Source organism: Odontesthes bonariensis, chromosome 21 (genome assembly GCF_027942865.1).
Source record: "Odontesthes bonariensis isolate fOdoBon6 chromosome 21, fOdoBon6.hap1, whole genome shotgun sequence".
Lineage (NCBI taxonomy): Eukaryota > Metazoa > Chordata > Actinopteri > Atheriniformes > Atherinopsidae > Odontesthes > Odontesthes bonariensis.
The window spans coordinates 17549569-17577456 of NC_134526.1; the positions used below are offsets into that span (position 1 = coordinate 17549569).

Here is a 27888-nt window from a genome sequence, read left to right on the forward strand (position 1 = left end):
AAAGGAAAAACTGAGTGAGAGGTTGAAGGTTGAGTATCTTCTGCAGTGACATAAAAAGTTGTCCTTTGATTTATTGGATCTTTCCTCATAGTGAAAAGCACTTTGCTTGCGCTCCACCTCTCCTTCAGGGACTCTTAACAGTTTAACCGGCAGTCAGGGCAAGACTGTCAGTTATGCAATGTTGTCTTATGCATTCTTTATTTGAAAATAAAAGGCTGCAGCTCCACTCTGTGGTAGATCAAGGGAGCTGCACCCACACGGATGGTTCACAGATGGTTTTTACCTCACATTTTAAAGAGGTTGGAACTAATTGGGGTGAACACACACTGAATAGAAGGGGTTTCTCCTTGCACTCTCATGTTAACACCTCACCGCCCCCATCATTTGTCCAGTCTCCCTCTTCTCACCTTTCCATTCATCCACCTTCACATTCTACCTTCTGCAGCAGGTATATAAGGATATAAAGTGTTTAGGAAGTTTGATAAAGGCTCACTGACGCAGGAGCCGTGAAACTGTTCTGAAAGGAGCAGATAATTGTTCCTGTGTGAGTCACGCAACAGGACATCACTGAACACAAGGTGTAACTCGCAGTTTGTTTAGAGAACTGTCTGAAAGGGGACAGAAGGTGTTCTATACTAAATCTAACAGGCCATCATGTCTATCCTCTTTGAAGCCCTTGCTTTATTTTTTAGGTTTTTCATGATTATTTTTTCCCACCTTTCCAAATAAAACGGTTCTCATTTCCTGCATGCATTAAAGCGTCTCTCTACTCCCAGGCCAAAAGACATGAGACAATCAGGGCACGTCATCCCACACCATTTGTTTTCACCTAAAGTGCAGAAAGGATATAACTGTCCTCCCACACTTAATTGCTCCCTGTCCCTCAGATCTTTGGCAGCGAACCCAGAGAAGAGGAAACAGAGGTGTGTTTTGTGGACATTGCTTACGATGATATCCCCGAGCGCCACTACAAGCAGTCAGAGGTGAGGGAATCGAGGACAAAGTGGAGAGTTGACAAATATGAAACGAAGAAAAGGAATGGGATTTGAGCAGTTGTGTGTTATCCGTCATGTGCACTACCGGCTGGTCATCTGCCTCCCTTGAGTAATGGAAGGAAGAGAAATGCATGCGTATGTGCGGGGGATATGATGGGCATTAACTGAGGTGATTTGACATTTGTATGCGTGTGCGTTGGCCCATCTATCAGGGCATGATGGCCATAAGAAGCCAAGCTATTAATAATCAAGAGGAGTCATGACACCACTGCAGTGATGTTTTATTATCAACACCCTCACACACACACCTACCTCCCATTGGGCTTTATGGTCTTCTGCTTTTTTACACTTGAAGTTAAGAATAGCACAAAGATGATGTCCAGAGCTAAACATAGAAATCAGATGGCAAATGTAAATATCATTTGATTGAAGACCAGTTGACTATGAACAGGTTTTTTTAGTTTGTTTATTTTATTCATATATCTTATTTGAATTTTTTTGTAATATTTTTTAACATACCACAGATATTTCCTGGCTTAAATAAAGGGATTTCTAAAAAATCTTTAAAAACGAGGCCAAGGTGCATTTGGTTGTACAGCTGGATGAAAAAGAGCAGGAATTCACAGCCTCATCTGGCTCATTACACCCGTACCACATTCACACAACCATGTTTCCAGAAAAGTTGCTATACTGTGGACGTTGTGAACAAAAGCAAAATGAAGATATTTATGAATCATTTAACTTTTTTAAAAATTGCATCAATACAATAAATAAAATCAAATCAAATCAAATTTATTTATATAGCACATTTCATGTACAAACAGTTCAAAGTGCTTTACATAAAATAAAAGCATTGCAGCAGGGAGTGCAAGAAGCATTAAAAATACATAAAAGAATATAAAGAGAAACAAATAAAATCATTTAAATGAATTTAAAAACAGGCAACAGTCTAGATAAGTTAAAAGATATTTCATGCATAGACACATGAGAACAGAAATGTCTTTCACCTGGATTTAAAAATGTCTACATTTGGTGAAAGTTTAATCTCCACTGGCAGTTTGTTCCACTTGTTTGCAGCATAACAGCTAAATGCTGCTTCTCCATGTTTAGTCTGGACTCTGGACTGGACCAGCTGGCCTGAGTCCTTGGATCTAAGAGCTCTGCTGGGTTTATATTCTCTGAACATATCACAGATGTATTTTGGGCCTAAACCGTTCTGGGATTTGTAAACCATCAGCAGGCTTTTAAAATCTATTCTGTGACTGACTGGAAGCCAGTGTAAAGATTTTAAAACTGGTGTGATGTGTTCAGATCTCTTAGTCCGGGTTAAAACTCTAGCAGCAGCGTTCTGGATGAGCTGCAGATGTTTAATGCTCTTTTTGGGAAGTCCAGTTAAAAGAGCATTACAGTAATCGAGTCTACTGGAGATGAATGCATGGATGAGTTTCTCCTGGTCTTTTTGGGAGAGGAAACCACCATAACAATACACCATAGGTTCACCAGGTAATATTCTAAATATGCATAATCATTTTAATATGGTGCCAGTGACGCATAAAATAACAATTCGGAAAAAAATATCTATTTTTGCATCATCTTGTAGGCCATTTGTTCATATCATTAACCGAAATGTAATAATGTCAAGTAATCTCTGGGTAACATTTGGTCATTAACTCAACATAACTGTACTAAAACATTTTAGGCTTCCTGTCATTTGGATTTAGGTAACAATAATACCTGGTTAGGGTTAGGAAATGCTCTTTTAACAACGAGCTTGTCATTGTCATCAACACGATTTTTAAACCTCACATGCAGTTGCTCTCATAAACACTAGACATCACTTCAAACATAAGTATAGTTAGTTTTGCCATGCATGAGCCAACGGCCCATATGGATGTACTTGGGCAGAGGACAGAAGGTTGTTATAAAACATCTCTGTGAATGCTGATAGTTTCAGATATTATATTGGATGTTTTTGTGGATCTGAACTCATCATGGTTTAAGAGTTTTGAGTCATGTACAAGTACTTTTTTAAAGAAAAAAAATAACAATAGAAACCTTGGTGGAACATGTCATAACTAATAAGTTATCAGCAAAAGATGATTCAATTACGTATAATAAAGAGTATATCAAAGTATAAGAGAAAGGCAGGATCAAAGAACGCTGAGACATTTATGTAAGAGACAAGGCTGAAAAACAATAATGACCCTCAGCCCTTGAGCAGCACAGCATTAAAAACGGAGTCAGTTTTGCTTTGGAAATCGCTGCATGGACTCACAAGCTCTTCTGAAAATTACTGTAAGTGAGCACAGTTCACCCCTACATCCACAAATGCAATTTAAACCTGTACAATGCAAAGAGGAAAGTATTCAAATCAAGCTTCAAAGATGGGACGACCTTCATTAGCCTTACGCTCATTTAACCTGGATCATCTTAAATGAGCATCGCTGATGGTATGGGGGCACGTGACAGTGATAAATTCTGAACAATGTATACGTGTTTTGCTGCAACATATGCTTCAATAGAGATGCCTGGCTTATTTCAACAAGACAAGGCGAAACCACATTCTGAGCACACTCCATCCCACCTACATCTAAAAGTGTTGCTGGTAATCAAATTCAGAACTAGCATTGATTTTTCAAAAAACTATAAGGTCTGTCAATTCCAATATTTGATGCTGTCTTTGCAATATGTTCAGTCAAAAGTAAGATATTATAAAATTTTAAATCTTTGCATATTTTTCCACATCATACCTACTGGCAGAAACGGTCACACTGTTGTTTCCCTGCAGTGATTTAAAAAAATAAAAGTTGTCCCTATCACAGCAGGATATTGCTTAACCAACACCATATTTTTGGTGTTTACGGTGCTCATTACCATTTCACATCTTTGCCTCTTTCTCTTGCAGTAAATTTGATGGCACATTCTATGCACAAACAAATTAACAGGCCTCTTCCACCTCCACTGCGACTGCATTCCCTGCAGGGTTGAAGACTGTTGTATCACCCCCGCACACATTCTGTCACAGTCAGATACATGACCCTGAGACAAATGAGCACCACGGCATAATTAGTCTACAGGGAGCAGTGATTAATGTACATAAAGTTTGCCGTGTGTGCGGCTTGGCTGCACTCTGCTTGAATGTGGTGATGAATGCAGGTGTTCCTTTCCTGTGGGGAGGGATGGATAGATCAATGTGAGTGCGATGCTGGCTGCAAGTATGAGAAATAAGATTCTTCTCGTTAGGGTATGGGATTTTTCTGAACAGGGTGTCTCGTGGCTTTGCAGGATCTTCGGCATTTCAAGTCAAAGAAGACTAGCCGAGGGATTCTGCAGGAAGGATGGATCGACACCCAAGACCCCATCATGTGCTCGTACAAACTGGTCACAGTGAAGTTCGAAGTCTGGGGCCTGCAAACACGTGTGGAACAGTTTGTGCACAAGGTCAGAATATTTTTTATTTCTCTCCAACCGTGCCGAAATCGACCCTTTTCTTTGTCAACTTTTTTGACCCGTGTAGATTACTGTCAGCGCCCGAGGCGTCCAATTTTCTGCTGTGAAAACATGTGATCCAAAGCCATGAACCAAATCATATCTTCCGCTTTCACCCACTACAGTACCCGCCCTGGCTGCAGCATTTAAACTTCATATATCCTATTTCCCCTAACCCATTTCGCCTGGCTCTCTGCGGCGTCTGTCCCTAAGGTCAAACTGTCCCTGTCTCTTCCCTGCCTGAGGCTCACTGAGACACAAACACACACAAACACACATTAACACACAGTTAGGGCCGTTACTCACAAGGTGACACCAGGAGTAACTCATAATAGTGACATATTTCTCAGGGTAGCATAATAAGAACTTCAAAATGTTTTAAAATCTCTCTCGCCTTCGGGGCCAAGTTAGTATGATTCACATCTTCTCACCTTGAATTTCCTTCCCCGTACCTGTCCTCTTCTTCTGTGACTTTACCACTTTTGCTTCCTTTTCCTCTATTTTTTTCAAATATGGCTCAGGTGATTCGAGATGTCCTCCTGCTAGGACACAGGCAGGCCTTTGCCTGGGTGGATGAATGGATTGGTAAGTTTCTTACAGATGGCATAAACACGCGTCAAGAAATCGTGGGTTAAGTTTTTTAATGTTGGCACTGATAATGTCAGATAATGGAGATAATGACACAAAGGGCCATTTCTTTTGTCAATAGACACGGAGGACAAAGTGATGAATTGGCAGGGATTCACAACAAATTAAATTTGGTTAAAACAAAGATGGACAACATTTCATTTTTCTGCTCATCTCATTATTCTACATAACAATAAATGCCTGTCAAGGTCTGTTTACTTTCCTGAGTAATTACTGTGTTATCATATGTGTATATCATATTATCATAAGTTATTGGTACAGAGGGTCCCTGTTATATTACAAAAAAAGCATGTTTGAGCACCCTATGATACTGACACTCCCTTTTAAAATTCAGAAGCTTTTTTCAAAGAGTCCATGGTACTTTAATTATTATTTGGGAAATTTCCATCAATTCTTCTTGCAAAAAGCATCTACTGTGAGATCTTGGCTTTCAGTATCCCATAATAAGGCGCAGTTCAGTAGGCGTAATCCTATGAGCAGTGCTCAGGTTTTCTTCATCTTCCTTAACTTTACCACCACTGTTGCTGTATAGGACAATACGAAATTATTAAGATTTCCTGAATGCCATGCGGCAGCGTGAATGAGCCCATTGCGGCTGATCGGTGGGACAAGGAATAAAAAGTTATCCTTTTGTATAGTATATCTGTCCATTCTTTTTCCACTTTAAAATTGTATCAGACAAAAACAAGTTCAAAATGAGTTCAAAATATTCTACATTTCACTGAAACTGAGATTTTTCATAAAGCGCCCTAACTCTTGCGTATCAAAAATCAAAATACATTTCTGTCCTTAAAGACAAACATACAGCCTAGTCACTGTTTCTAAGTCTTTTAATGCCTCCATCTCTTCAGATATGACCATGGAGGAGGTCAGGGAGTATGAGCGCGCCACTCAAGAAGCCACAAACCTGAAGATTGGCACCTTCCCCCCTGCCATCTCTATTTCAGAGACCCCCCTTCCATCCAGCACACGCAGCGGACCCAACAGCGCCCCGACCACTCCCCTTTCAACCGAAGCCCCAGACTTCCTGTCAGTGCCCAAGGAGCGTCCCAGGAAGAAGTCTGCTCCGGAGACCTTGACCCTGCCTGATCCAGGCCGCAGGGATTCAATCTTCAAGCTGCCCAGCTTTTTCTCGTGGAACTCCAGTCCGCAGCCTGAATGAGAACCGCTGCACCTCTGGCAAACACCCTCAACCTGTGGATCAGAAGGGGATGCCTGCCCACCTCGTTCAACAATGCCCCCCTCAGCCAGCTGAAGTGACGGAGACTTTTCACTCTCCTGGACATCCCTGACCCCCAGCCAAGTCGCCGAGTCACAGCAAAGCCAACAGCCCTCAGACTGTCTTTGCAGGTACAGACAGGCAGCCTCATGTCCACAGCAAGAAGTCCTATAAGAGTCTAACAAAAGCAGCTGCAGGCTCCTCATTCATTTCCTTTTTAGACAAATTAGCCAGCCTACATCGTGCACCAGTCAGTATGGAGACCAATTAGCCCAACTGAGTGTAGCATACATTCCTGAAACATTTATCCCTCAGAGAATCATCTTGTTTTCATCCAAGCTCAGGGTGTCTTGAGAAGTTGTGTAGAGCCTCAGTCACTGGATGTTAACCTTACATGTACAGAAACGGCGTTTTGCTTCTTTACCTTTAAACACCGGAGTCTCTGGGTTTGTTAACTGGAGCTTATAGTTGGATGTTTGTATTTATGTGGTTAAGAGTTTTTGACACATTTTGTTGGCCACTGTATCAGTTGAGTATTTCAGGTTTTCACAGTCATGTGTACAGTGATGGATTGTTCTTGTAAATACTGTATGAACATGATTTAATTGATCAAATGTCAGTGCTTTTAAAGGAATGTCATGTATCCAGTGATGAAGCTGCTATAAAATGTATGTTGTGCGCTTTAACAGACAAGCCCCCTTCTTCTATGTTTGCTTACAGTGAGTTCTGTCACAAAGTATCACATGTGGTGGCTTGTTTTTGACACTGATATCACTGAAATATTTGTCAATCTAATGTTTTCTTTGTAACCTCAGCCTCATACATGATGAGTTTTTACAGAGTGACCATGTGGTGTTGTTTTGCTGCTATGCTAATTTCAGCTGTGGTCATACTAGTGATGTTTTTTTTTTTAATTCAGTATAAGAAATTATCTTAAATGCCGGTGAATCCATATGAGTGTGAGGAGTCTTTGTTGATAGAATTCATTTGGAGTAAAACATAACCTCTTAAAGCCAGTAAATCTGTAACCTTGGGCAGGATTTACAATTAAACCGACAAAATCAGGAATTTAGATGTGTGTTAAATGTAAAGTATATAGAGCTGAAGCCAGAAGAGGCGCATGTCATCCACTGTTTTGTTTGTTTACACTGGTCTTGAATAAAAGCACTTATCAAATTGCATTAGAGCTTCATGTTAAACCATTTCTCTGATTTGGGATGCTACTTTTCTTTAATTTAAAGGATGAGAACAAACAGTTTCCATCTAATTAAAAGAAATTATGATTAAATCTTTGTCTGAGATGTTTTTGTTTGTGTGTGTGCGTGTGCGTGTGTGTGTGTGTGCAAAGTAAAGACAGTAGAAGCACGAAGAGGCTAAAGATTGTGTCTTGCTTCTCTTGTGAAGACTTGGAATGTTTACGTCTGTGATAGCACAATATCAGATTCTGTATGTCTTCATATCTTACCTAAAATTTTTAAACTTTAGCAGAGGTAGATTCAGGTTTATCTGGAGACAACTGGGTTTATTCACTAATCCACTGATTTCTTTTTACTTTCCACAGGGCTTCAATTGTCCTAGTGTGCTGGGAACTGCTATGCCAACCCCCCTTCAGTCAATGGAGAAAACAATATAGTCTAAACACAAGCTATAGCTACAGTCTGTGAGAAGTTTTTTTTTTTGTTTTTTTTGGCAATGCTTGAAAATCCTGAAATCTAAAATTTTGAGAACAGACAAGTTTTTATAAAATGAGCAGCCGCTGGGGTGGCTCTTTAAGATTCTCTTTTGCATGTAAAGCATGAAATAAATTAAACACAAGAGCTCTTTTTGAGTTAATCAGGAAACATGAAGAAGTGTTCGGTGTGACTGATTACAAAGACGTATAGTGATGAGCTAATCAGTGCCCAATCAAAACAGGACCCTCTGCTCCGTGCTCTACCAGCTCATTATCTACTATGCGGCCTCCATTGGGAATTATTAGCCAAGTGCTTATTAATTCTTTATCAATTCGTTTGTTTCCTGAAAACATTTAATTCACTGCTATTTCATCTCCTGGTAACTGTTCCCCATGTTGTAAATTGTTACTGGACAGTAATATAATATAATTTTATAAGGTGAGTCTGACTGAAGTCAAAGTACCACAGCAAGGTCAGTCATACTGCAATGGACAACAAAGAACTCCGTCTTTGTACAGAAGTCGACCTTTAATGAATTTGAAAAATAAAGACCTGAGAGTCAGTAATGGACAGACATGGCAGCACAACCACACACAAAGTGACAGTTCAGTTAGCTTAACTTAGCAGGACAAAGTCAAATCTCTGAATGAGCTTTTATCATCCATATTCAGTGTCGTTGCTTCCACCAGAATATGTTTTACAACATTCTAAATATTAACTGTTATACAGCACACATCATCTATGCACAATACCACCACACAAATTTAAAGCTGATGTATGATTAACTCCCTCTCCCAATCTGGTGATAAAACACGACATTTTCAACATGAAATATCATCCTGACATTTAACTCTTAGTACAAGTACATCATTCATAAACCTTTAATATTAGATTTATGTGTTTATGAATGACATTTCTTTCCTAACCATTGTTTCGGCAGATACGTGTACAATGGTGACATGAATGACGTGAGACATTTCATGAGAAATGTGAAGACCAAGATTAAACACATTTTGACAGCTGAAGTGCTTGTACGACATTATGATGTAATGACACAACCGAAAACTTTTTTCATAAGGTTATATTTTCCCATTCTTAGAAGTAAACAACAAAAAAAACACCACCTGCCCAGTTGATACATTTGTTCAGTGCAAGTAAATAACATGGCATAAGTGCATTTTGAATGTGCGTAATTTTCCCAATCTGTAACTTTTTCCTAATTATCTCTCAGCCGGGTCTTTGGCGAGGCCATTTGTTCTGCGCCTTGTCTTCATGTTACGCATGACGTCGAGAAAGAATTCATACCAAAAAAAGGTGAATCCTGTTGACAGTGCGGCCTTCACAAGGCTGGGCGAGAGGCCTTTAAAAAAGCCTGGGATGCCCTCCTCTTTGGCTATTTGAACCATGCAGTCTGTCAAGCCTCTGTAACTCCGCACCTGAGAACCAGGAGACTATCTTTATCCACTGTTATCTGCTCCAGGAATGTGAAAAAATGTCGTAGAAGAGCTTACCTGTCCAAAATGAACTCTGGCTGCCTCAAAGCCCCCCACCTGCAGTCTCTTTTTGAACAAGTCAAAGGGGTACGTCATGGTTTTGCTGATCATTCCGGCTCCACTGCCACAGACCAGGCTTCTCAGGTTTCCTTTAAGAGACACACAAAGGTTTCTATGCTCATGTGTGCATGGATATTGGACTGTAAAAAAAAAAGAGGGGGTCAGAAACTCCAACTCAAGAATCTTTGGCACCTGAACAGCTGATCAGACTGTCTTCAATAGACTCCAAGTATGTTCACTGACTTAATTATACGAAAGGGTAACAAAGCCAAAAAAGTGAAATGAAAGTGAATTTTTAGATGCAATTTAACATACCTGCTTGAAGACATTCTGAAATGATTTCAAAATCAGTTAAGAAATATTTGAAATAATCTCCAACATAAAATTCTGACTATATGTTCTATCCATGCGACCAATAAGGTCATGACAGTGTCAGAAAGCTGCTTCAGGTTCAGGTTCAGCTTCAGCTGCAGGGTCAGAGAGTCAGAGAAACTCTGAGCCATCGAGTTTCAGTCCCTTTCTCGAGAGTTTTCCTCATCTCACAGTCAAACTCAGAGTTCTCACAAAACCTGCGTACTGGAACAGACCCAAAGATGTATGTTTTGTTCTTCACTGACCTCCTGACTCTCCTGCTTTAGGTGGAGGAGCCAACAGCTCTTTAAAGACTTTGTAGAAGAAGAACTGCAGTCCAGCATAAGGAAACACCGCCACCAAGGTTGGAGACAAGCCACGGAAAAATGTCAGAGCTCCCTCTGTGCGCCACATTGAGGAGACAGCATGCCGCAGGTTACTGTACACCTGATAAGACAAGTGAGGGTTCGAAATATCAATTTTTCAATGCAACATCTGCAAATAATTCAGAAATGACCAACATGTAATGGCGAAAAGGTTTAAAAACCTGGCAAGTACAACACAATCTACAGTAATGCCATTGCAACTTTGCTGTTAAATTATATCTCCGAATCATAATAAAGCAGTTAACAGTGACCCACGTCACAATATTTCATATTTATATGAGATTTAATTAGGTAATTTTTCAAGACCTAAGGAAATTATTTGATATAAACAAATCAAAAATTGCAAAAAAAAATAATGTATCTAGTTTTACTTGATTTAGATTATTTCAGAAACCGACAGCAGCAGTATATGAGCAGTATTGTGTCCTACCTTTGGTTCTCCCTGAGCTGCAAAGCGTGTCCGCAGTGTGTCCAGAGGCTGGCAGACCACTGTAGCAGAGCAGGCTGCCAAGCCGCCACAGACAAAGTGAACTCCAGCTTTCCGACTGTCATACGGCGTTGACTTGTGGACCATCTCAGTCAGAAACTCGAAGGTGGCAAACTGCAAATCGCATACATTGGATCAGGAGAGCTCTGTGTTATCGTTAATGTTTCTCATTTTGTGAAGCTCTACCTGGACCGCTCCATAGCAGATGGAGAGGAGCTGCGCCGGGACGTGACCCTTCCAGAAAGCAGGAAGTCCCTCCTCTGTATAAATGCGGCGTGTTGCCTGAAATAGTCCCCAATATTTCCCCTCACGCCTTTGTGAAGACACATGCTCTATCTGCAGCTGTGGGGGGAAACTGATGCTAATAAATATACAGAAGGCAAACAGAACTGGTACCACTTCTACAGCAAAATGATCATGGTACAACATGTGATTTATTGTGACTGCGTGGTAAACTGTAGAATATGAATCGATCCCTATAGTTGGTTTACATATCTGAGTGTGCGTACAACATATATGCCACGATTGCAAGGGTTAATTCACTGTGATTTTCGCCTTCTTTAAAGTTAGGAGCTTTACAGAGCTCTCCTCTGCCACCACCTGGATGCAGCAGGGACATGTCACACAATAAGCACTTGTTACATCATTACCTGGAATCTGATTTTAAGGACATCAAAGGGGCTGATGATGGCTCTGGTGACCATCCCAGCAGCTGAACCAGATAGGGCTACCTCTTCGGAGGAGAGAGCAACACCCTGCGCCCCAGGGTCATAGCCCACCATGTCCCCACAAACCTCCTATTAACACTTGAGACAAACAGTGAGCTTTCATTTAATTTTAGGGGAAAAAAGGAGATTATTTCATAACATCTTTTTGTGACCAGTTGCGACGCACCCTCCATGATATACTACTTTTTTTTTTTATAATATTATAGTTTTAAAAAAAAAATCAATGATCACAACGTGTGGAGGACAGACAGGGAGATCAAGACATAGGGTCAAGCTAAGCTAAGCTAACAACATGGAAGCTGTTCACTTTGTTCCGTTACTGTAGGTATCAAAAAATAAAACGGTTTACCTTAGTAAAAGTCCTTCATCAATAAACCCACATCCCATGCATTGACACCAAGGACGTTAAAGTGAATATCAATATGCAAAGAACACGTTTCTACGACTTTCTGTAAACTACTGCTACTTCCGTTGGGTCGGAAAGCGCATGCGCCGCCTTTCAAAGAAGAAATATCGCGACAAGATGTATCACTACCTCACGCCACCGGAGCACATTCAACGTAACCCTCGCCAACATCAAGCGCCTTGTGACTAAAAGAATTGGGGTCTTACGGTCGAAACTGAGGTAACTTGAACGTGTTTTGGTAATGATTACGTTATTTGCGTAGGGTGCAAAGAAAAGGGGCAGTGACTTCTCTTGGCATTACTATTTCATTCCTGAAAGGTTGTGTCGATGAGCGCCAGCTTACCTTGACTTCAGTGGTATGATCAATTTAAATGCGCCAAACAGGTACATTTTCACATATCCTTCGGTGTTCCTCGCCAATAAATTGAGCTGAATTTTATGTTAGCTCGATGTGTTCAATGTTTGACTGTTTATGCGGGTGGATGAAATGCTCAGTTGGGCATTAAACCTGACGCTCGTCCTAACGTTAGCTGCACGTCAGCCAGCGTCCTGAAACTCAGCCGAAGCGCCCAAGCTAACTGAACGCCCATTAATTGGTCAATGTTGTTGTTATGTCAAAGTTTCGTTTTTAATTGTCAATGCAATTATGAAAATTAAATTTTTTTGAAGAAAACGTTTCAAAGTTGATGATTGGCTAATGTTCGTCGTTACTTTAACTATACTTTCGCTGCTACTTGTGGCTAACGTTAAGACTTTTACATCTCACAGAAGAAAAGCACACTTCGCTCGTGTTGCGATTAAACCCGTTAGTTTACGGTATTAAGCGGTTTCTAGCTGACTTTATTGTGACTGACTGTATTTGCCACAGTTCCCACATCCCTCAGTCAATGAGCTGCTGGGAACAGCCAGACTGATGACTCTACAGGATTTAGTGTGTATTGTTTTCCTGAGTACTCTTGTCTGTATTATTTGCCCTCGGTGTGTGTTTGAAAGGCTTGCGTTGAGTGTGAAAAGACCTGCTGCCTTTTGACGAATAACAGTCTTGATCTACTGAAAAGTGCAGTTAAAAAAAAAAGTCTAATCTCCTTCCAGGTGTGATTTGGACGCAGCCATCTAAAATGGAAAACTCGACCGAGGACTACAGGATCCAGTCATTTGACCTGGACACTCAGATTTTACTGAAAACAGCCTTGAAAGGTCAGTCTTTTACTGTGGTCCAGTTCTATATGATTCCAATTATTTATTGTATTGCAAACCTTTTGCAATATCTGCACAACGGTTTTCTTGGGGAATCAAAACTTATTGACCACAAACGTGTATCTAAAGCCATTTCCTGTCTTTCAGATCCAAGTTCGGTGAATCTGGAGAAGGTGTCCAACGTCATCGCTGATCAGTCTTTGAAGGATCAGGTGTTCAGCAAAGAGGCTGGACGCATTTGCTTCACTATTGTGCAGGTCAGCCCTGACAGCACTCCTGTGGCATATTATTATGTTCCTTTTTTTTTTTGTCATAAGGAAGGGACATTTAGGAAACATTTAAAGAACATCTAGTCCATTCCCCCTCCGTTTCACAATATGTCCCAAATCTCTCGGGATCTCTTCGTCCAGGCAGAGGCCAAGCAAAGCAACGGAAGTGTGTTCAGGAGGAGCCTGTTGAACCGGCTGCAGCAGGAGTTCAAGAAGCGCGAGGAGACGAGGCAGCGCTCGCTGCAGGAGTGGGTTTGCTACGTCACGTTCATCTGTAACGTCTTTGACTACCTCAAAGTAAGAGCCAGCGACAGTTTGAACTCTGTTACTGTGATCTCTCAATAGGCTAACTTCGTTGTGCCTTCGTATTTCTCTGTGTATTTTTAACGAATACGGAGCAGCTTGGTTCAATTCCCCTGCTTTGGAGTTTGAGCGAGATGACTCTAACATATTTGCTTCTAGCAACCATGTTGGGATGTAATTCATAGCCTTTTTTTCCTCTTAAGTGTAGCTGATTAAAATGTCCAGAAACGTCTCAAAACATTTTCTAAAGACACTTTGAAACAAGGCTCTTTTTCAGCGTTACCGATTTCCTCCTTTTGTATTAGGTGAATAACATGCCGATGGTGGCCCTGGTCCATCCTGTGTATGACTGTCTGATGAGGCTGGGCCAGCCAGATGCTCTACTGAATGAAGAAGAGGTGCGGTTGTATTTATGTGCTTCAGATAAATATGTCTCTCTACCTGGGTAACATGCAAGTGCTATCCGATTGATGGAAACATTCTTAATTTGTTACTTTCCAAATAGACATATGGTCCATTTTAAATCTTCACCAGATGATGGGGAATACCTTTTCTTTGGGATGCCAGTTTTGAGGCATTTTTCACATTATCTTCACAGCTCCCTGATGATCTATATCTCATAGGGACACATGTCTCCTGTTTGCTCTGCAGGTGGACTGCCTGGTGCTGCAGCTGCACCGCATCGGAGAGCAGCTGGAGAAGGTGAGCAGCCAGCGGATGGACGAGCTGTTCTTCCTGCTGCGGGACGGCTTCCTTCTCCAGGAGGGCCTCACCTCCATGGCCCGTCTGCTGCTGCTGGAGATCCTGGAATTTAGGGCCGGAGGCTGGATGCTCAGCAGCACTGCCCACAAATACTACTACAGCGAAATTGCAGACTGACACGGTCACAAAGAGAGAAGGGCACATCCGACCCTTCAAGCGCCTTGGACACCTTTCCTTGGTCACCACGGGTTATAAAACCAGCAGCTTTATGACGGAAAGCGACATCTTGCAGGTCAGAGGAGTTTGATTAGACGGTAGTTTATAAACTGTACAAAGACTTTGATTTTGCTGGATAGTTTCCTGCATTTGTTTATATGACTGAGATACGGAGGATGTGGAATGTGCAATAGTTAACAAAGCTTTCGATTTCAGTTAACAAGGTTTAGCCCCATTCATACACTCTGTATCCGAGAGAAGTTTCCTCTAAGGTTCGATTCCAGTTAGAGAACCCTAAGGTATGTTTTTAAAGCTTTCTTGCATTCCTGTTATGTTGGAACATTTCCATTTAAGTTTACCAAATCTTAAGAGTCGGAAGAGACATTCCAGTCAGATGCAAACGCATTAGATCTTCGCTTTACTTTTTAGTGGTTTTAATTAGCCAAAAGGTGTTTTTATAATTCCATCATTTGAAAAAAAAAAAAACTTTAAAGGTTTGGATTGCAGTTCAACTGCAGTTTTACTGCAGGATTCCTGTTACTGTTTTCTTATTTCAGGGAGGTTTTCTTTTGTCGTTACAACTTCAATAAATAAAATAAAATAAAAGACCAAAAGTTTGGTTGCACTGCACTGAAAGCCATTTCTCTGCAGAGTTTTGATAGAGTTCTGGATCACCAATTTGTACTAAACAAATTGTGCCGGCACAACAAGAACAGTGATGCCATAGAGTCGAAGATGGTCATTTGTGGTCAAGGTGCTTTATACATTTACCAGGTGGGTTAACAAAAAGATCTTCAGGTTCCATCAGCACTAAGCGACACTATTGTAGCTGAACTCGGTTGATCCTCAGTGACGGCTTTACGGTCTCCAAACCCAAAGCTGGAGTCACTCAGGCAAACTGGTGCAATGTCATCATGTTCGGATATTTCACCTCTTTGAAAATTTTCTTTTTTTTCTTTACATACACCTGCTAAATGTAAAACAAATCCAACTAAAATCTGGATGAATTAAAAGAAAATAATAATTTCTGAAGAGTTTCATTTAAAGCTCAGCAGCTAAAAGTCCAGTTTTCTACAAGTGTTAGAAGAATTAAAACGTGCAGCTTTGATGTTTGATGGCACATTAAAACCAAACTGACTTAAAATGCTAAAACAGCAGAGGTGAAAATGGAAATATTTGAGTATTAAACTCAATACACGATACGGTTTGAAATAAACAAGCCTGAATGTTGAGAATTTACAGTGTAAATCATTAAGTCCCTTAATAACAGGCCCCAGAGCTGACTGCTGTTTATCTACCTATATTTTATTACAATGTTGCAATACTTTTACATTGCTCTGTTCCATTTTTCTACAGTTGGGTTGTGCATTAAAAGTAATGTATTTGTTCAAATAAATTCTTGTTTAGTTTTTTTTCTTAACTCCGTTTGTATTTATTCTGTATCAGCTAAAACGGTTAATCATGGTTGTTTATTGTACACCACGCAGGAGGCCGTACTCTGCTCTCCTCCACATTTCACTCCTCTTTAGGTACTCCCGACACTGCCGTCCTTCCACAGAAAGAGTTTTGTGTGGTGAGCAGCCATGTCCATCCAACCGACGACTTGCTTGACTAAACTGCGTTTCCGTCCCGAGAGGCCTCTGCCTACCACCAGCGGTAGTGAGCGTAGGCTCTGTTGGCTTCAGCCATCTTGTGCAGCTCATACTTCTTCTTAACAACGTTGCCCTCCTTTTCGAAGGCAGCCAACAGTTCCTGGGAGAGTTTTTCATACATGTGCGTGCGTCTGTGTTTGTTGTCCCTGCACTCTGTGATCATCCACTTCATAGCGAGGAAGCGGCGTCTGTTGTCTGAAAGTGGGATTGGAACCTAGTTTGGGTTGGAGACAAAGACGGTACGATTACTCATCTGTGTATTCATACATCGTAGCCACAAGTTTAAGGTGCGTTGATGTGCCGTGTGACTAACCTGGTAGTACTTTCCACCTTTCTGTATGCTGGCCAGCCCAACAACTGGTTTACAGTTCTCCAGAGCCTGGTGAAAGATGGCGTAGGGATTACACTCAATCTCTTCTTTCTTCCCCACTGCAGCTTTGTGGTATTTCTCCACCTGTTTCTTCTTTACGTTCTCCATCGTCTAACAGAATAGAAGAGGTAGGCCACCATCAAATGAGCTTCATTTTAAGACCTGAGCTCTTTTTTTGTTTGCTTTTCTCACCTGTGTCATGATCTCTCTGGCCAAAACCTTGTTTCCATGTTCCATCATCATGTTGACAAATTTACTGGAAAGTAAAGACAAAAAGGATTGCCTTTGATTTTCATAAGCTCAACTTTAAGCAGGAAATACTCTCTTTGAGCAAACAGCAGTGTTTGTACTACCTGACGACCGGGTCGTAAAAGACAGAGCTGGTGACTCCGCTGGTAGCAGCTTTGATGGGTCGGAGTGTTTTGAGCTCGCGCTGCTCCTTCTCCTCAGCACTCAGCTCTGACTCTGGTTGGCTGTATGCCTCCTTGCTGACCTCTGGCTCCAGATAGTAAGGGTTGTATCTGCTCCATCTCACCAGGAACACTCTACCAGCAAAGGTAATTTGAACATTGAATAAAGTCAGATTCTGGTAAAGTTTTTGTTTCATTTTATCATTATTTTTTTATAAAGACAGTTAGGATTTCTCTTTTCATCATCATTAAAATCCAGGTATTACAGACAAGAGAAAAAAACTGCCATGTGTTTGTAAGGGAAACGATGATGGTTTTCTAATTAGGATTATGCATAATTAGTAGCAAGGAATCCAGGTATATTTTATGAAGTACATATTTTATGCATTACTGGCACAATTTATTTTGTGTCTGTTTTGTATAACTAAATAAAAACGGGGTACGTGAAAACGACTCTCTGGGCAGCTGTGACAGGGTGACATTTAAAGGAAAAATAATTGCGGATAAGTGGAAGAGAGAGACGGTTAATACGTGTCGTCTTTTTGGTATGATAAACGAATCAGTTTTGTGAGAAATAACTACAATAGTACATTTGGCGTATTGATACCTTCATTAATGCTGCAGTCTTGCCACTACTGTTTAAATGTGTCATTTACACTTGAGACAGCTAGTTCGCGAAAGTCAAAACAGTTACTTTAACCATTAGACAAAACATTGCAGGAAAATAAGTCAGCGGCGTGAGGATATTTATTAACCAACACGCTTTATTGAAGTGGGAAAAGTCGAAATTTGAAATATTTACCTTGGTGTCCAAGGTTTTAACAATCCTGAGATGGAAGCAGCCATCTTGAAAATGTGAGTATCTCTTAGGACCCCAGCTTAGTAGGTCCCGGAGATGCCTTCTAGAGGGGGAAAAAAGCTGGTTTTCACTTAAAGCGTCTCGTTTGACAAATTTTGATTTTAGAAACGAGACGAGATATATTATTTCACGAATAATGTGTCTCGTGATATTTGTGTAATTAATTCAATTACGTCGCAGTCTCGCGAACTCACCGGTGACATCACGCGATGTTTTTATTGCTATGGCGTTCCAGGAAGGGGAGACGCTTGAATCTTGGCTCGGTGAGTGAATAATCAGGTTATATCAATTTAACTGAAAAATTGCATAACTGCATAATTGGCTAGATGGATTGCTCCGTTTGATTTTTACATAAGAGCGGCCAGTCCGGAGGCTGTCAGCGCGATGATGGTTGCTTTTGAGGTGTTGGAGAGGCATCGGAGGTCTGGGCTGTGTGTGTCTGCATCTTTTGCAGAATGGGTGGAGAGATGTAATACACACTGTGTCAGGGGCACACGTAGCAGTGACGGCTCAGTGTGTGTAGTGATTGTGCAGAGGCTCCACAGTTTGCTATCAGTACAGCTCAAAGCAGCTTTCATGGCACAAACAAATTAGTGAATGAATGAATGAATGAATAAATACATTCTAAATAATTAACCAAAGCCCACGGCTGTCATTACAGGTAGTGAGTAAGATCAGAGTTAATGTATTGTTATGGTGGCTATAACTCACAGAGACATGATAGTCACAGTAAACTACTACATTTAAAAAGTACAGTATGCTGTAATGTTGTTAGAATTACAGTAATGATTACTAACATGTGCTAACAAAAAGGTTGACAAAAGATAAACTTCTCAGATCATTGGATGTGAACGCTAAGGACACAATATATATTTTTTCCATATCTATAGAAAATTTGACAAAAATATAGGCTATATATAATCACTTTGAGTTAAATTCATCTTTGTTTAATAATAATAATGCAAAACAAAAGCTTCTTAAAGTAATCTGTCATCTATGCAGTGTCAGTTGACACAAAATCACAATTAAGCATCATTGACACAATTTTATTGTTTATTTTTCTAACTGTCACAGTTATCACTGCCATTCAAATTAATTTGCCAATTCATAAAAATATATCCTCGCTGAGGAAACAAACGTGTCTGAATCCTGAATCCTCTTTTCGATTTAGCCCCCCCCCCCCCCCCCCCCCCCCCCCCTCCTAAGCATGTACAAGGCCACAGCGGAAAAGAAATACTCCCTTTTTAACTGGAAGAAACTTCAAGCAGAACCAGGCTCAGGAAAGTCTAACCCTAACCCTCGTTCAGTTGGAGGTTGAGAGGGCAGGAGGGTCAACAAGCACAATAACACTAAACAGACACCTGAGATCACATGCATACATGGAGAAAAAATTGAGCAGAGCGAGGAAAGTCAGCTCAGTTCATCACGGGAGGTCTCCTAGCAACCTAACTAAAGGAAGGGCTAACACCCATAAACTGTAATGACAGCAAGTCTGTGTCGTTTTATAAAAGCACATCTATATTTTCCCTGTTAATATTATTAATTATTATTATTATTTTCCAAAGAAACAAATGTGTGAAAATGTCCTTTTCTGGCAACTAGTAAAACCTTATAGTTCTTTTTTTTTTTAACTGTACCATGTATTTCAGTTGAAATTACAATCAGGACCGTTTAGACTGTCCATCTCTTTTCTCTTGCTCACAGCTAAAATGCTTAAGCTGGACTTATCTCAGCACGTGCCAACAGAACAGAGAGGCAAGAAGCTGTTTATAACTAAATGTCCGTCAGCTGTGAGCTCTGAGTGGCAGTTAAGGTTGCCATGGTGGCGCAATCTGACTCGTACTGAAAATTCACTCAAACTTGGTCTCAAACTGCTGATGTTCACTGAAAACACTCCTGCTGGCACAGCTGTATTTCCTGCACCCATCACTGTGACATTTCTGATTCTGCTTTAAAAAATGTTGGCATAGAGTCGAGTCCGAAACTGGTCGACTTTTAGTTTCCTATAAAAAATCCTGCTTTAATTAATCATTGGCGTCTATTGAACAGATGGTGGTACTCCTGTCATTTGGCTTCTTCTAGCAGAAAAAGCATTGGTCTGTCGGCTTGGAGAGTTACCTTGGGAGAAAGAAGACAAATTAAAAAAAAAAAAATTATAGCCCTCGCCGTGTGATTGTTATTGTTCTGTTAGACCTGCGTTCCTATCATGAACTACAGGACTATTTTTTTTACCTATGAATCATACCTCCCTTTAAGGCTGCGTGTGTTTCCACGTACACAAAATAAAAATCTACTGCTATAAGCCTCTGCAGTAACACATTGTACATTTTCAAATCACTATCGATCAAAAGATGCTGCCATAAGGAAGTCAAAATGTCTGTAAACAGAATGACTCCATTTATTTTTGAACTGACAGTAAATGTAGCCGATTGTCATACCTGTTATAAAAAAATAAGTATTTTTTTACCCTAATGATGTGCTTTTGAGCCTTACTTGGCATGATGCTCTTTAAACACACCAGCTTAGTTTAGTGTATTGTTCTGATAGGCAAAGCCACCCATCCAACAAACAGACAAGAGGACTGGGAGTACATCATCGGCTTCTGCGATCAGGTCAACAGGGAACTGGAAGGGTATGTGCTATGCATAACAATTTTTTTTCAAAACTCAAACCAGCCGAAGAGAAGTTTTTCATCTGGACTTTCTTCTTGCAGCCCTCAGACGGCGGTACAACTGCTTATACGCAAAATCTACTACTCGCAAGAATGGGAGGCGCTTCAGGCTCTGACAGTAAGAAACAGCTTCTTTTTTTTCTTCTTTTTTTTTTTAAGCTGCTGTCCCAGCCTGTCACACGCTGTAAATAATTTGTGTTTAGGTACTGGAGGCATGTATGAAGAACTGCGGGAGAAGGTTTCAATATGAAATTGGAAGGTATCGATTTTTAAACGATCTGGTAAAACTTGTTTCTCCCATGGTGAGCTGCCCTCAAATGGTTCGAAATTTTACGCAATTAGAAAATAAGCTAGATGACGATCCAGCCTCATTTCGACCACTTTATATCTCCAGTATGTGGGTAACAGTACGCCTGAGAAGGTGAAGAGGAAGATTGCTGAAATGGTGTACAGTTGGACGATTGCTTTTCCCAATGAAACCAAGATCAAAGAAGCCTACCACGTGATGAAGCTTGAAGGTGTGTACTGCTGGATTGTGGATCAATAAGGAGACATGACTGACATAATGCATGTGAAAAGGCACCTGCCTCCACCTTAAAGGACGCTCATTGATCCAGGACTCACTCTGTTTTCCAGGCCTTGTGACAGATCTTCCAGAGCAACCAGTGGACAGGACTCTGATCCCTTCCCCTCCACCACGGCCCAAACACCCGGTGTTTGACAACGAGGACATGGGCAAGGTGAGAAACTGAGGGCAAAACAAAGCATTCTGTGTGCATTGATGTAGCTCAGGAAAACATGCGACGTGTCGTTGCTTTCTGTTATATTAATGTTTCTTCTGTCTTGGCCAGTCGTAAGCAGTCCATCTATTTGTATGCAATGCGTTTCTACTGCTCTGTAACAAACCAACGGATGTTTTTGTGTGCATCTGTAACTGTGTAGCTGCTTGCTGAGCTTCTCCGGAGCAAAAATCCAGAAGACCTTCAAGAGGCCAACAGATTAATCAAAAATATGGTGAAAGAGGTGAGATGCAGCAGAGCTCAGTGCATATTAAACGCAGACATCCCGTTCATGTTACATATACTCTTCAAGCAGGCTCTTGCTTTATTTCTGACCCGAGTGTTGTTGTGTTTGGTTGTTGTCAGGATGAGGTCCGGGTGCAGAAGGTTTCAAAGCGAACGCACACTTTGGAGGAGGTGAACATCAACGTCAAGTTGCTGACTGAGATGTTGTCCCATTACGATAAAGACAATTCGAGTGACTCAGACAAGGAGATCATTAAGGTGTGTATCCAAGCAACCAGACGGCATAAAGTGTGTATCCAAGCAACCAGACAGCATAAAGTGTGTATCCAAGCAACCAGACAGCATAAAGTGTGTATCCAAGCAACCAGATGGCATTAAGTGTGTATCCAAGCAACCAGACAGCATAAAGTGTGTATCCAAGCAACCAGACAGCATAAAGTGTGTATCCAAGCAACCAGACAGCATAAACTTTTCTCCATGACCCTGTTTGTGAAAAATTTGTGACAGTGTAAAGTGCAAATAGAAACAGAATGTAATATTTGGAATATTATTTAAACCCTATGTAAAACACACCACTCACCCCCCCTTTGTGGGCAGATAGCCCTTTTCAAACTCGGGTCCTCTACCAGAGTCCAGGGAGCTTGAGGTTTCCACGCAGTGTCTTCGCTGCTCCTACGTCTCTGCTCTTCTGCACACAGATCTCAGATGTTGTTTCTGGGATCTGTTGGAGCCATTCTACCAGTTTGGGAGTCTTTTCAGCTTCCACCTTCAGCCCTTGGTATTTTTCTAGCTTCTCGTGTTCCTTCTTCTTGATGTTGCTGTCACTTGGAATTGCTACATCTACCACTACTGCCTTCTTCTGTAGTTTGTCAACCACCAGAATGTCTGGTTAATTAGCCATCACCTGCTTATCGGTCTGGCTCTGGAAGCCCCACAGCATGTTAGCTCTGTCATTCTCCACTTTAGCTCCCACTTTAACTTTGGGACTTCCAACCCACAGATGTTCCTGTACACTATTCCCGCCACTTGGTTAATGGCGTTCCATGTATGCCATACCTGCCTGGATCTCACTCTGCTACAACATGCTTGACTGTCTCAGAGGCCTCCCCTGGCCTCTATTCCTCTTGTGCTCAGGGCCTTTCCTTTTGCTGCCATTAGTGCCTCTCTGCTGTCTTTCAGACCAGCCTTTTCTAGCCAATGATAGGGCTTCTCTATATCAGCCACTTCTTCAATCTCTCTGTGGCCCTGCTATTTGATAAATCAAAATATTAAACTCTTTTATGGAATGATGGACGCGGCGTTCTCCAGTACTGAGAGAATAGTGGCCACCCCCCTTGAGTTAAACCTGATCCAAAGATGGTAAAACATTTCAGTTTTAAAACTACGACGGTCGGTCTCCTCAGCCCTGGAGAGATCATTTTCAATCCACATAAACGTTTTTTGTCTTTTAATATAAAAAAAACCCACAAGAGTCAAAGTCAATCATTTACAATTATTGTTTTTGGAACCACATTCTATACTAGCCGAATGCACTGATTTGGCCTAAATGTGGCACGTAGTACATTGCAGGTGGTTCTGAAAACATTTTTTTATTCTGCTTCTAACCTGTTGCATAATGAGTTTACACTGTGTTAAAAACATTGTTTCTATTTATATATATTTTTTTATTTTTACCTTTGTCTTAGCTAATTAAGTGTTGTTTCGACACAATCTTTCTATTCGGTCATAACATAAACTGCCATGTTCGCATTTAAAATTTAAGCATAACAAAGAGATGAAATTTTACGAACTGCCATGCTCATCTTGACATATCACAACATTATTTTACTCTACAGCACTCCCTTTGTTTCTCCTCCCAGGAGCTCTACGAGCGCTGTGACAAGCTGAGGCGTTCTGCTTTCAAGATGGCCACTGAGACGGAGGACAATGACACCAGTTTAGGTTTGCCAGATTGGTATTTTTTGTTGTCTTCTTTTTCCACATGTTATTTTGTATAATCTGTAAACCACTGTCCTCTGACTCATCAGGTGACATCCTCCAGGCCAGCGATGATCTCTCCAGGGTCATCAACTCGTACAAGAAGGTTGTTGAGGGTCAGCCGATCAACAGCGACAGTGAAGAACCTCGACCGATTGGTCGGAGTGGAAGCGGTGAGACACTTTATTATGTTTTTATATTTTTAGTTCGCCATTTTAAATCGCTTCAGCCGCGGCAGCCAGTTTTCCTCTTTTCTTCTGTCATTCAGCAGAGACAACAGATACACTGATCGACCTCAGCGGCCTTGATACTCCCAGCCCGCCTCAACCCGCTCCCCCTCCCTCCCAGTCTTCACTTCCTGTCTCCAACAACCCCACAGCATCCTCCATCCCTGTCTTGCCGCCTCCTCCTAAAAAAATTGCTGGCTGTCATGGTAGTCAGAGTAGAAATCCAAGTCAACCTTCCCCTGACAAGACCGCCACTGCGCTCTCTTTACTTGATGATGAGCTGCTGTCTCTTGGTAGAGTATATATTTCTTACTGTTTTTTTGTTTTGTTTTTTTTTTGAGAAAAAGTCTTAACATGTGGCAATGGTATACACATGGTAACGTGTATTCATTAAGATGAGTCATTGCTTCTTTCAAAGTGCTCTAACAACATGTTTAACAGTAACTTGCGCTGGTTGCTTGGCAACTATTCCCTGAACATTGTCCAGACTATAATTAGCAACCCTCTTTCCTTTTTACTCAGTCTTTCTCTTTTTGTTTGATACAAATGGCTGCACCTTTTTTCCAGGACTGAACGACCCCCCTACCTCTCTAAGCTGCCAGACGAAACCCAAGTTGGATGAAATGTCCGGTCAGTGGGCTTCTTTGCAGGTACGTCAAATATGGTTTACCGCAGAATTTTGCTCAGTGTGCGACGGGGGAGTGTAAACTGTCTTGTCTCGGCTTGTCCTCTTTAGGCCCCAGCGGCTAGTGTGGATATGTTTGGCAGTGCAGCTTGTTCAGGTCCAGCGGTACCACCAGTGGAACCAGCTGCCACACTCAGTCTGCAGAACCTAAACGATCTGGCCATGATGGGCTTCTCAGATCAGCAGAAGTACAGAAACTCCACAATCCCTTCATTTTCATAAAAAAGCACCTTGTTGTACACATTTTGACAGAAGTGACGTCGGTGCCCTTATCTGTTGTGGGAGGCAAATGTAAAAAAAACTCTCTAAAACTGAACTGTGAGGTGACAGAAAATATGTGATGTCTTTCAGGTCGTCCAGCCAGACGGCAGCCAAAGGAGGTGGCTTTGGGATGCCAGCAGCAACACCTCCACTGTTCCGCAGGCAGGGCTCTCCCTCCGCAGCCTCATTTCTCCGCGGCACGATGCCCGGCTCTCCTGCCCTGTCCCATTCCAAAGCCCAGAGCCTGGACATGGCCCCTGGCAGTCCACTGTTCCGCTCTCTGTCACCTTGCCACCCACCACTCCAAGGCAGCCCCGTCAAAGGCACAGACATCTCCCTCAGCAATGTGCACGTCCCTCTGGAGGCCATCAGACCGAGTAAGAGCAACCAAGATGAAGCAAAGGAGCAAATCGTTGGGATGAGCCTTCCTGTGTGGTTCTGTTTAACTCAGCAGATCAAAGGGTTGTTTTATTGTCTGCATGTCCCTGATTTGCTGTGTCCTGCCTGTCCTCAGGTAAAGTCTTACCTGTGACCGCCTACGATAAGGACGGTGTTCGCGTGCTGCTCAACTTCACATCTGACTGCCCCCCTGGGATGCCTGATGTGTTGGTAATAGTGGTGTCCATGCTCAATACAGCACCCCTGCCTGTTCACAATGTGGTTCTGCAAGCTGCTGTTCCCAAGGTAAAGACATTCATTCTTTTGTTTATTCAGCTATTTTATGTGTTCTTTGTTCTGCAAAGAAGAGAAAATTTGTATTTAATACATATTTAAGCAAGCTGCAGACTGGATTAAATGCTCTTTTTGAAGAGAATATTTCTCTTTGGATCTCTGCATTGTATATATCCCTAACCTTAATAATGATCTTCAAGCTTCAAGGAGCACGCAGAAAACCTGTGCACAAAGATCTTCTTGAAAAAAACATTTAAATTCATCTTTTTATACAGAAAAAAAAAAAAAAAAAAAAGTGTTGACTCTTTCCGTCACCTTCCAACAGTCAATGAAGGTGAAGCTTCAGCCCCCATCAGGAACGGAACTGGCACCATTTAACCCCATCCTACCTCCAGCCTCCATCACTCAAGTCATGCTGCTTGCCAATCCAACCAAGGTGGGTGGCACGACTAAACTTATAGACGGCAAATCACAATGAACTTCTGAGCTAACTTAATGCGGCGAGGGAGAAACGTTAGGAATCATGCAGAGTTTGTGTTCTCGCAGGAAAAAGTGCGTCTGCGCTACAAGCTGGGGTTCATACTGGGAGACCGTCAGTGCAATGAGGTCGGAGAGGTAGACCAGTTCCCCCCACCAGAGACTTGGAGTCATCTATAGCAGTGTGAAGACCTGCTACTACTCAGCAGGGACAGGCTGGTATTTACTCTATGAAGGGGTGCGCGCGCGCGTGTGCGTGTGTGTGTGTGTGTGTGTGTGTGTGTGTGTGTGTGTGTGTGTGTGTGTGTGCGTTCCATTCCTGAGACAGAACAGGAGGGTAGAGAACCTCAGCTTCTCTCTGCCTTTCAGCTTTACATTCCATATAGCTCCTTCCATATTGCACATAGAAAACAAAGCAAAGATGCTAAACACTGGAAAGTGAGATAGCCACGGTGCTTAAAGGTAATTCGAGTTAGAACTTTACTGGTTTTCCCTTAGATGAATCTAACAGACCTGAATCAGAATGAATCATTGCATTGGAGCTGTGGAAAATGTTGCGATGCAAGCTGAGCAAAGGTTTTAAAAGAAATGAACTTTGAAGTTGAAAGTGTAAGAGCCAGCAGGTCTGCTTTTATTTATTCCTCTGGCTGAACAGTCTTAACAGCCTGCAAGAAATACTTGAATACATCCAGAGATGTGAAAATCTCGAGTGATGAAGTTTATATGAAGAATTCTGTCACGTACCACTGCGACAGGGACGTTATTGGTTTGATGCATCAGGAGTTTTGACCTTCATGAGTGAGTCGTTTTGTCTTATTTAGCCACATGCCAGATCACTTGACAATGCTGTGTTGGTAATGTAACCAACAGCACTTGGACAGTCATTTCTAACTGCAGGTGAGCCATTAGGACTGGAGACTAACGCTGGTTTTTATTTGATTTTTATGTATTTATTCCTTAGCCTTAATAGTGTAAATAAAAGACGATGTGCCGAGATTGTCAGCATTTCAGTTGTTTTTGGCAGCAGGTATCCAAAGTTTCGTTCTGGATCAATATCGTATTTATTGTCCAACCAGTGTCAGTATTGGAAGACGTTTTGTCATATTGATTGTCATAGTATTTTCAGTCCATCTCTTAACCATATGTGAACCTGATTTTAAATCCGTCAGTAGTCAGATTGCTTTCCGGTATTGCAGCTGTAGGTTGAAATGGGGCTCTGCTGAGAGCATGCTTCATCAAGCTGTCGTTACACTGGATTCACCGTTTCATATCCCTCCCGTTATTTGATTTGTACACTTTATGTGGAGTTTTTTGAGCAGTCCAAACGAATCGCACCACTCTGAGGTAACCAAATCGGATGGGAAGCATCTGCGAAAGTACACCGTACTGAATGTCGGCAAGTGTTCAAACTTTGGAATATTGTGTGGTTTCAGTTAATTGTGCTTTTTCAGAGCCGTCTTCAGAGCTTCATAAACGGTTGTGTATCATAGCTGAGATCTGTGGCTCGCCAGCTTTATGCAGGAGGTGTACGAATTTTCCTCAGCTGTGTGTAGACCCCAATTAAGTTAAAAAAAAAACACTGAATAATTAATCCCAATTGGTCAAAACTAACCGAAATTTAAACAACAGCAAACGGTGCCAATACTTATGTAAAATAAAACGTTTTAGCATATTGAGAAAAATGATAGAAAAACAAAACAAGTATTTGAAATGAAATGAACAAACACTGAAACATTTGAATCCTGTGCGCTCATCTCATGTTAGGTATTCCTCAACTCATCATGTTGATGTACAGAAGTCTGTTTATTTAATGTACATAATGTGTAATGTAATGTACCTGCTGTTTGTTTGGCAAGACCTGTGAACATGTGATGTGCCATTTGTTCGCTGCTTGAAGACAATAAAAAAAGAAAAGAAATTCTTCATGAAAGTTTGATGTTCTGAGGTTATTCGACATGCTGAACACACAGTCCTAAAAAA

General features: G+C 41.4%; 5 protein-coding genes across 7 annotated transcripts in view; 3 read left to right on the forward strand and 2 right to left on the reverse strand.

Moving 5' to 3' along the window:
• The window catches only part of pitpnc1a (phosphatidylinositol transfer protein cytoplasmic 1a), a 45201-nt gene extending 37616 nt beyond the window's left edge, over positions 1-7585 (forward strand). Inside the window, exons 6-9 of the mRNA XM_075454654.1 lie at positions 888-983; positions 4281-4436; positions 5006-5069; positions 5984-7585. Of these exons, the coding sequence (XP_075310769.1) occupies positions 888-983; positions 4281-4436; positions 5006-5069; positions 5984-6294 (627 nt within the window). The 3' untranslated portion in view covers positions 6295-7585. The remainder of the gene's footprint in view (positions 1-887; positions 984-4280; positions 4437-5005; positions 5070-5983) is intronic.
• A 946-nt stretch (positions 7586-8531) lies between these two features.
• slc25a19 (solute carrier family 25 member 19) lies at positions 8532-12030 on the reverse strand. Its single transcript, XM_075453413.1, has 7 exons — positions 11879-12030; positions 11452-11607; positions 10988-11143; positions 10745-10915; positions 10195-10375; positions 9536-9666; positions 8532-9460 (listed from the first exon to the last, which is right to left on the reverse strand). The coding sequence occupies exons 2-7, from the start codon at positions 11581-11583 to the stop codon at positions 9245-9247; spliced, it is 987 nt and encodes a 328-aa protein (XP_075309528.1). The 5' UTR covers positions 11584-11607; positions 11879-12030; the 3' UTR covers positions 8532-9244.
• A 56-nt stretch (positions 12031-12086) lies between these two features.
• Positions 12087-16042, forward strand: mif4gdb (MIF4G domain containing b). Of its 2 annotated transcripts, none has more exons than XM_075453415.1 (6): positions 12087-12154; positions 13028-13132; positions 13280-13389; positions 13543-13698; positions 14010-14102; positions 14356-16042. In XM_075453415.1, exons 2-6 carry the CDS (start codon positions 13054-13056, stop codon positions 14581-14583), a joined length of 666 nt encoding a protein of 221 aa, XP_075309530.1. In that variant the 5' UTR covers positions 12087-12154; positions 13028-13053; the 3' UTR covers positions 14584-16042. The 2 variants fall into 2 exon arrangements, with proteins under 2 accessions (XP_075309530.1, XP_075309529.1); XM_075453414.1 differs by lacking the exon at positions 12087-12154 and adding an exon at positions 12243-12319.
• mrps7 (mitochondrial ribosomal protein S7) lies at positions 15166-18367 on the reverse strand. Its single transcript, XM_075453416.1, has 6 exons — positions 18108-18367; positions 17857-17956; positions 16998-17189; positions 16837-16900; positions 16588-16755; positions 15166-16488 (listed from the first exon to the last, which is right to left on the reverse strand). The coding sequence occupies exons 2-6, from the start codon at positions 17898-17900 to the stop codon at positions 16267-16269; spliced, it is 690 nt and encodes a 229-aa protein (XP_075309531.1). The 5' UTR covers positions 17901-17956; positions 18108-18367; the 3' UTR covers positions 15166-16266.
• Positions 17960-27836, forward strand: gga3b (golgi associated, gamma adaptin ear containing, ARF binding protein 3b). 2 transcript variants are annotated; one of them, XM_075453410.1, is made up of 17 exons: positions 17960-18176; positions 20461-20545; positions 20627-20702; positions 20788-20886; positions 20979-21102; positions 21221-21324; positions 21527-21607; positions 21730-21867; positions 23469-23550; positions 23637-23759; positions 23855-24106; positions 24381-24463; positions 24550-24686; positions 24850-25136; positions 25274-25443; positions 25757-25867; positions 25978-27836. In XM_075453410.1, the coding sequence occupies exons 1-17, from the start codon at positions 18137-18139 to the stop codon at positions 26086-26088; spliced, it is 2103 nt and encodes a 700-aa protein (XP_075309525.1). In that variant the 5' UTR covers positions 17960-18136; the 3' UTR covers positions 26089-27836. The 2 variants fall into 2 exon arrangements, with proteins under 2 accessions (XP_075309525.1, XP_075309526.1); XM_075453411.1 differs by having other exon boundaries at positions 23858-24106.
• Positions 27837-27888: the final 52 nt, after the last annotated feature.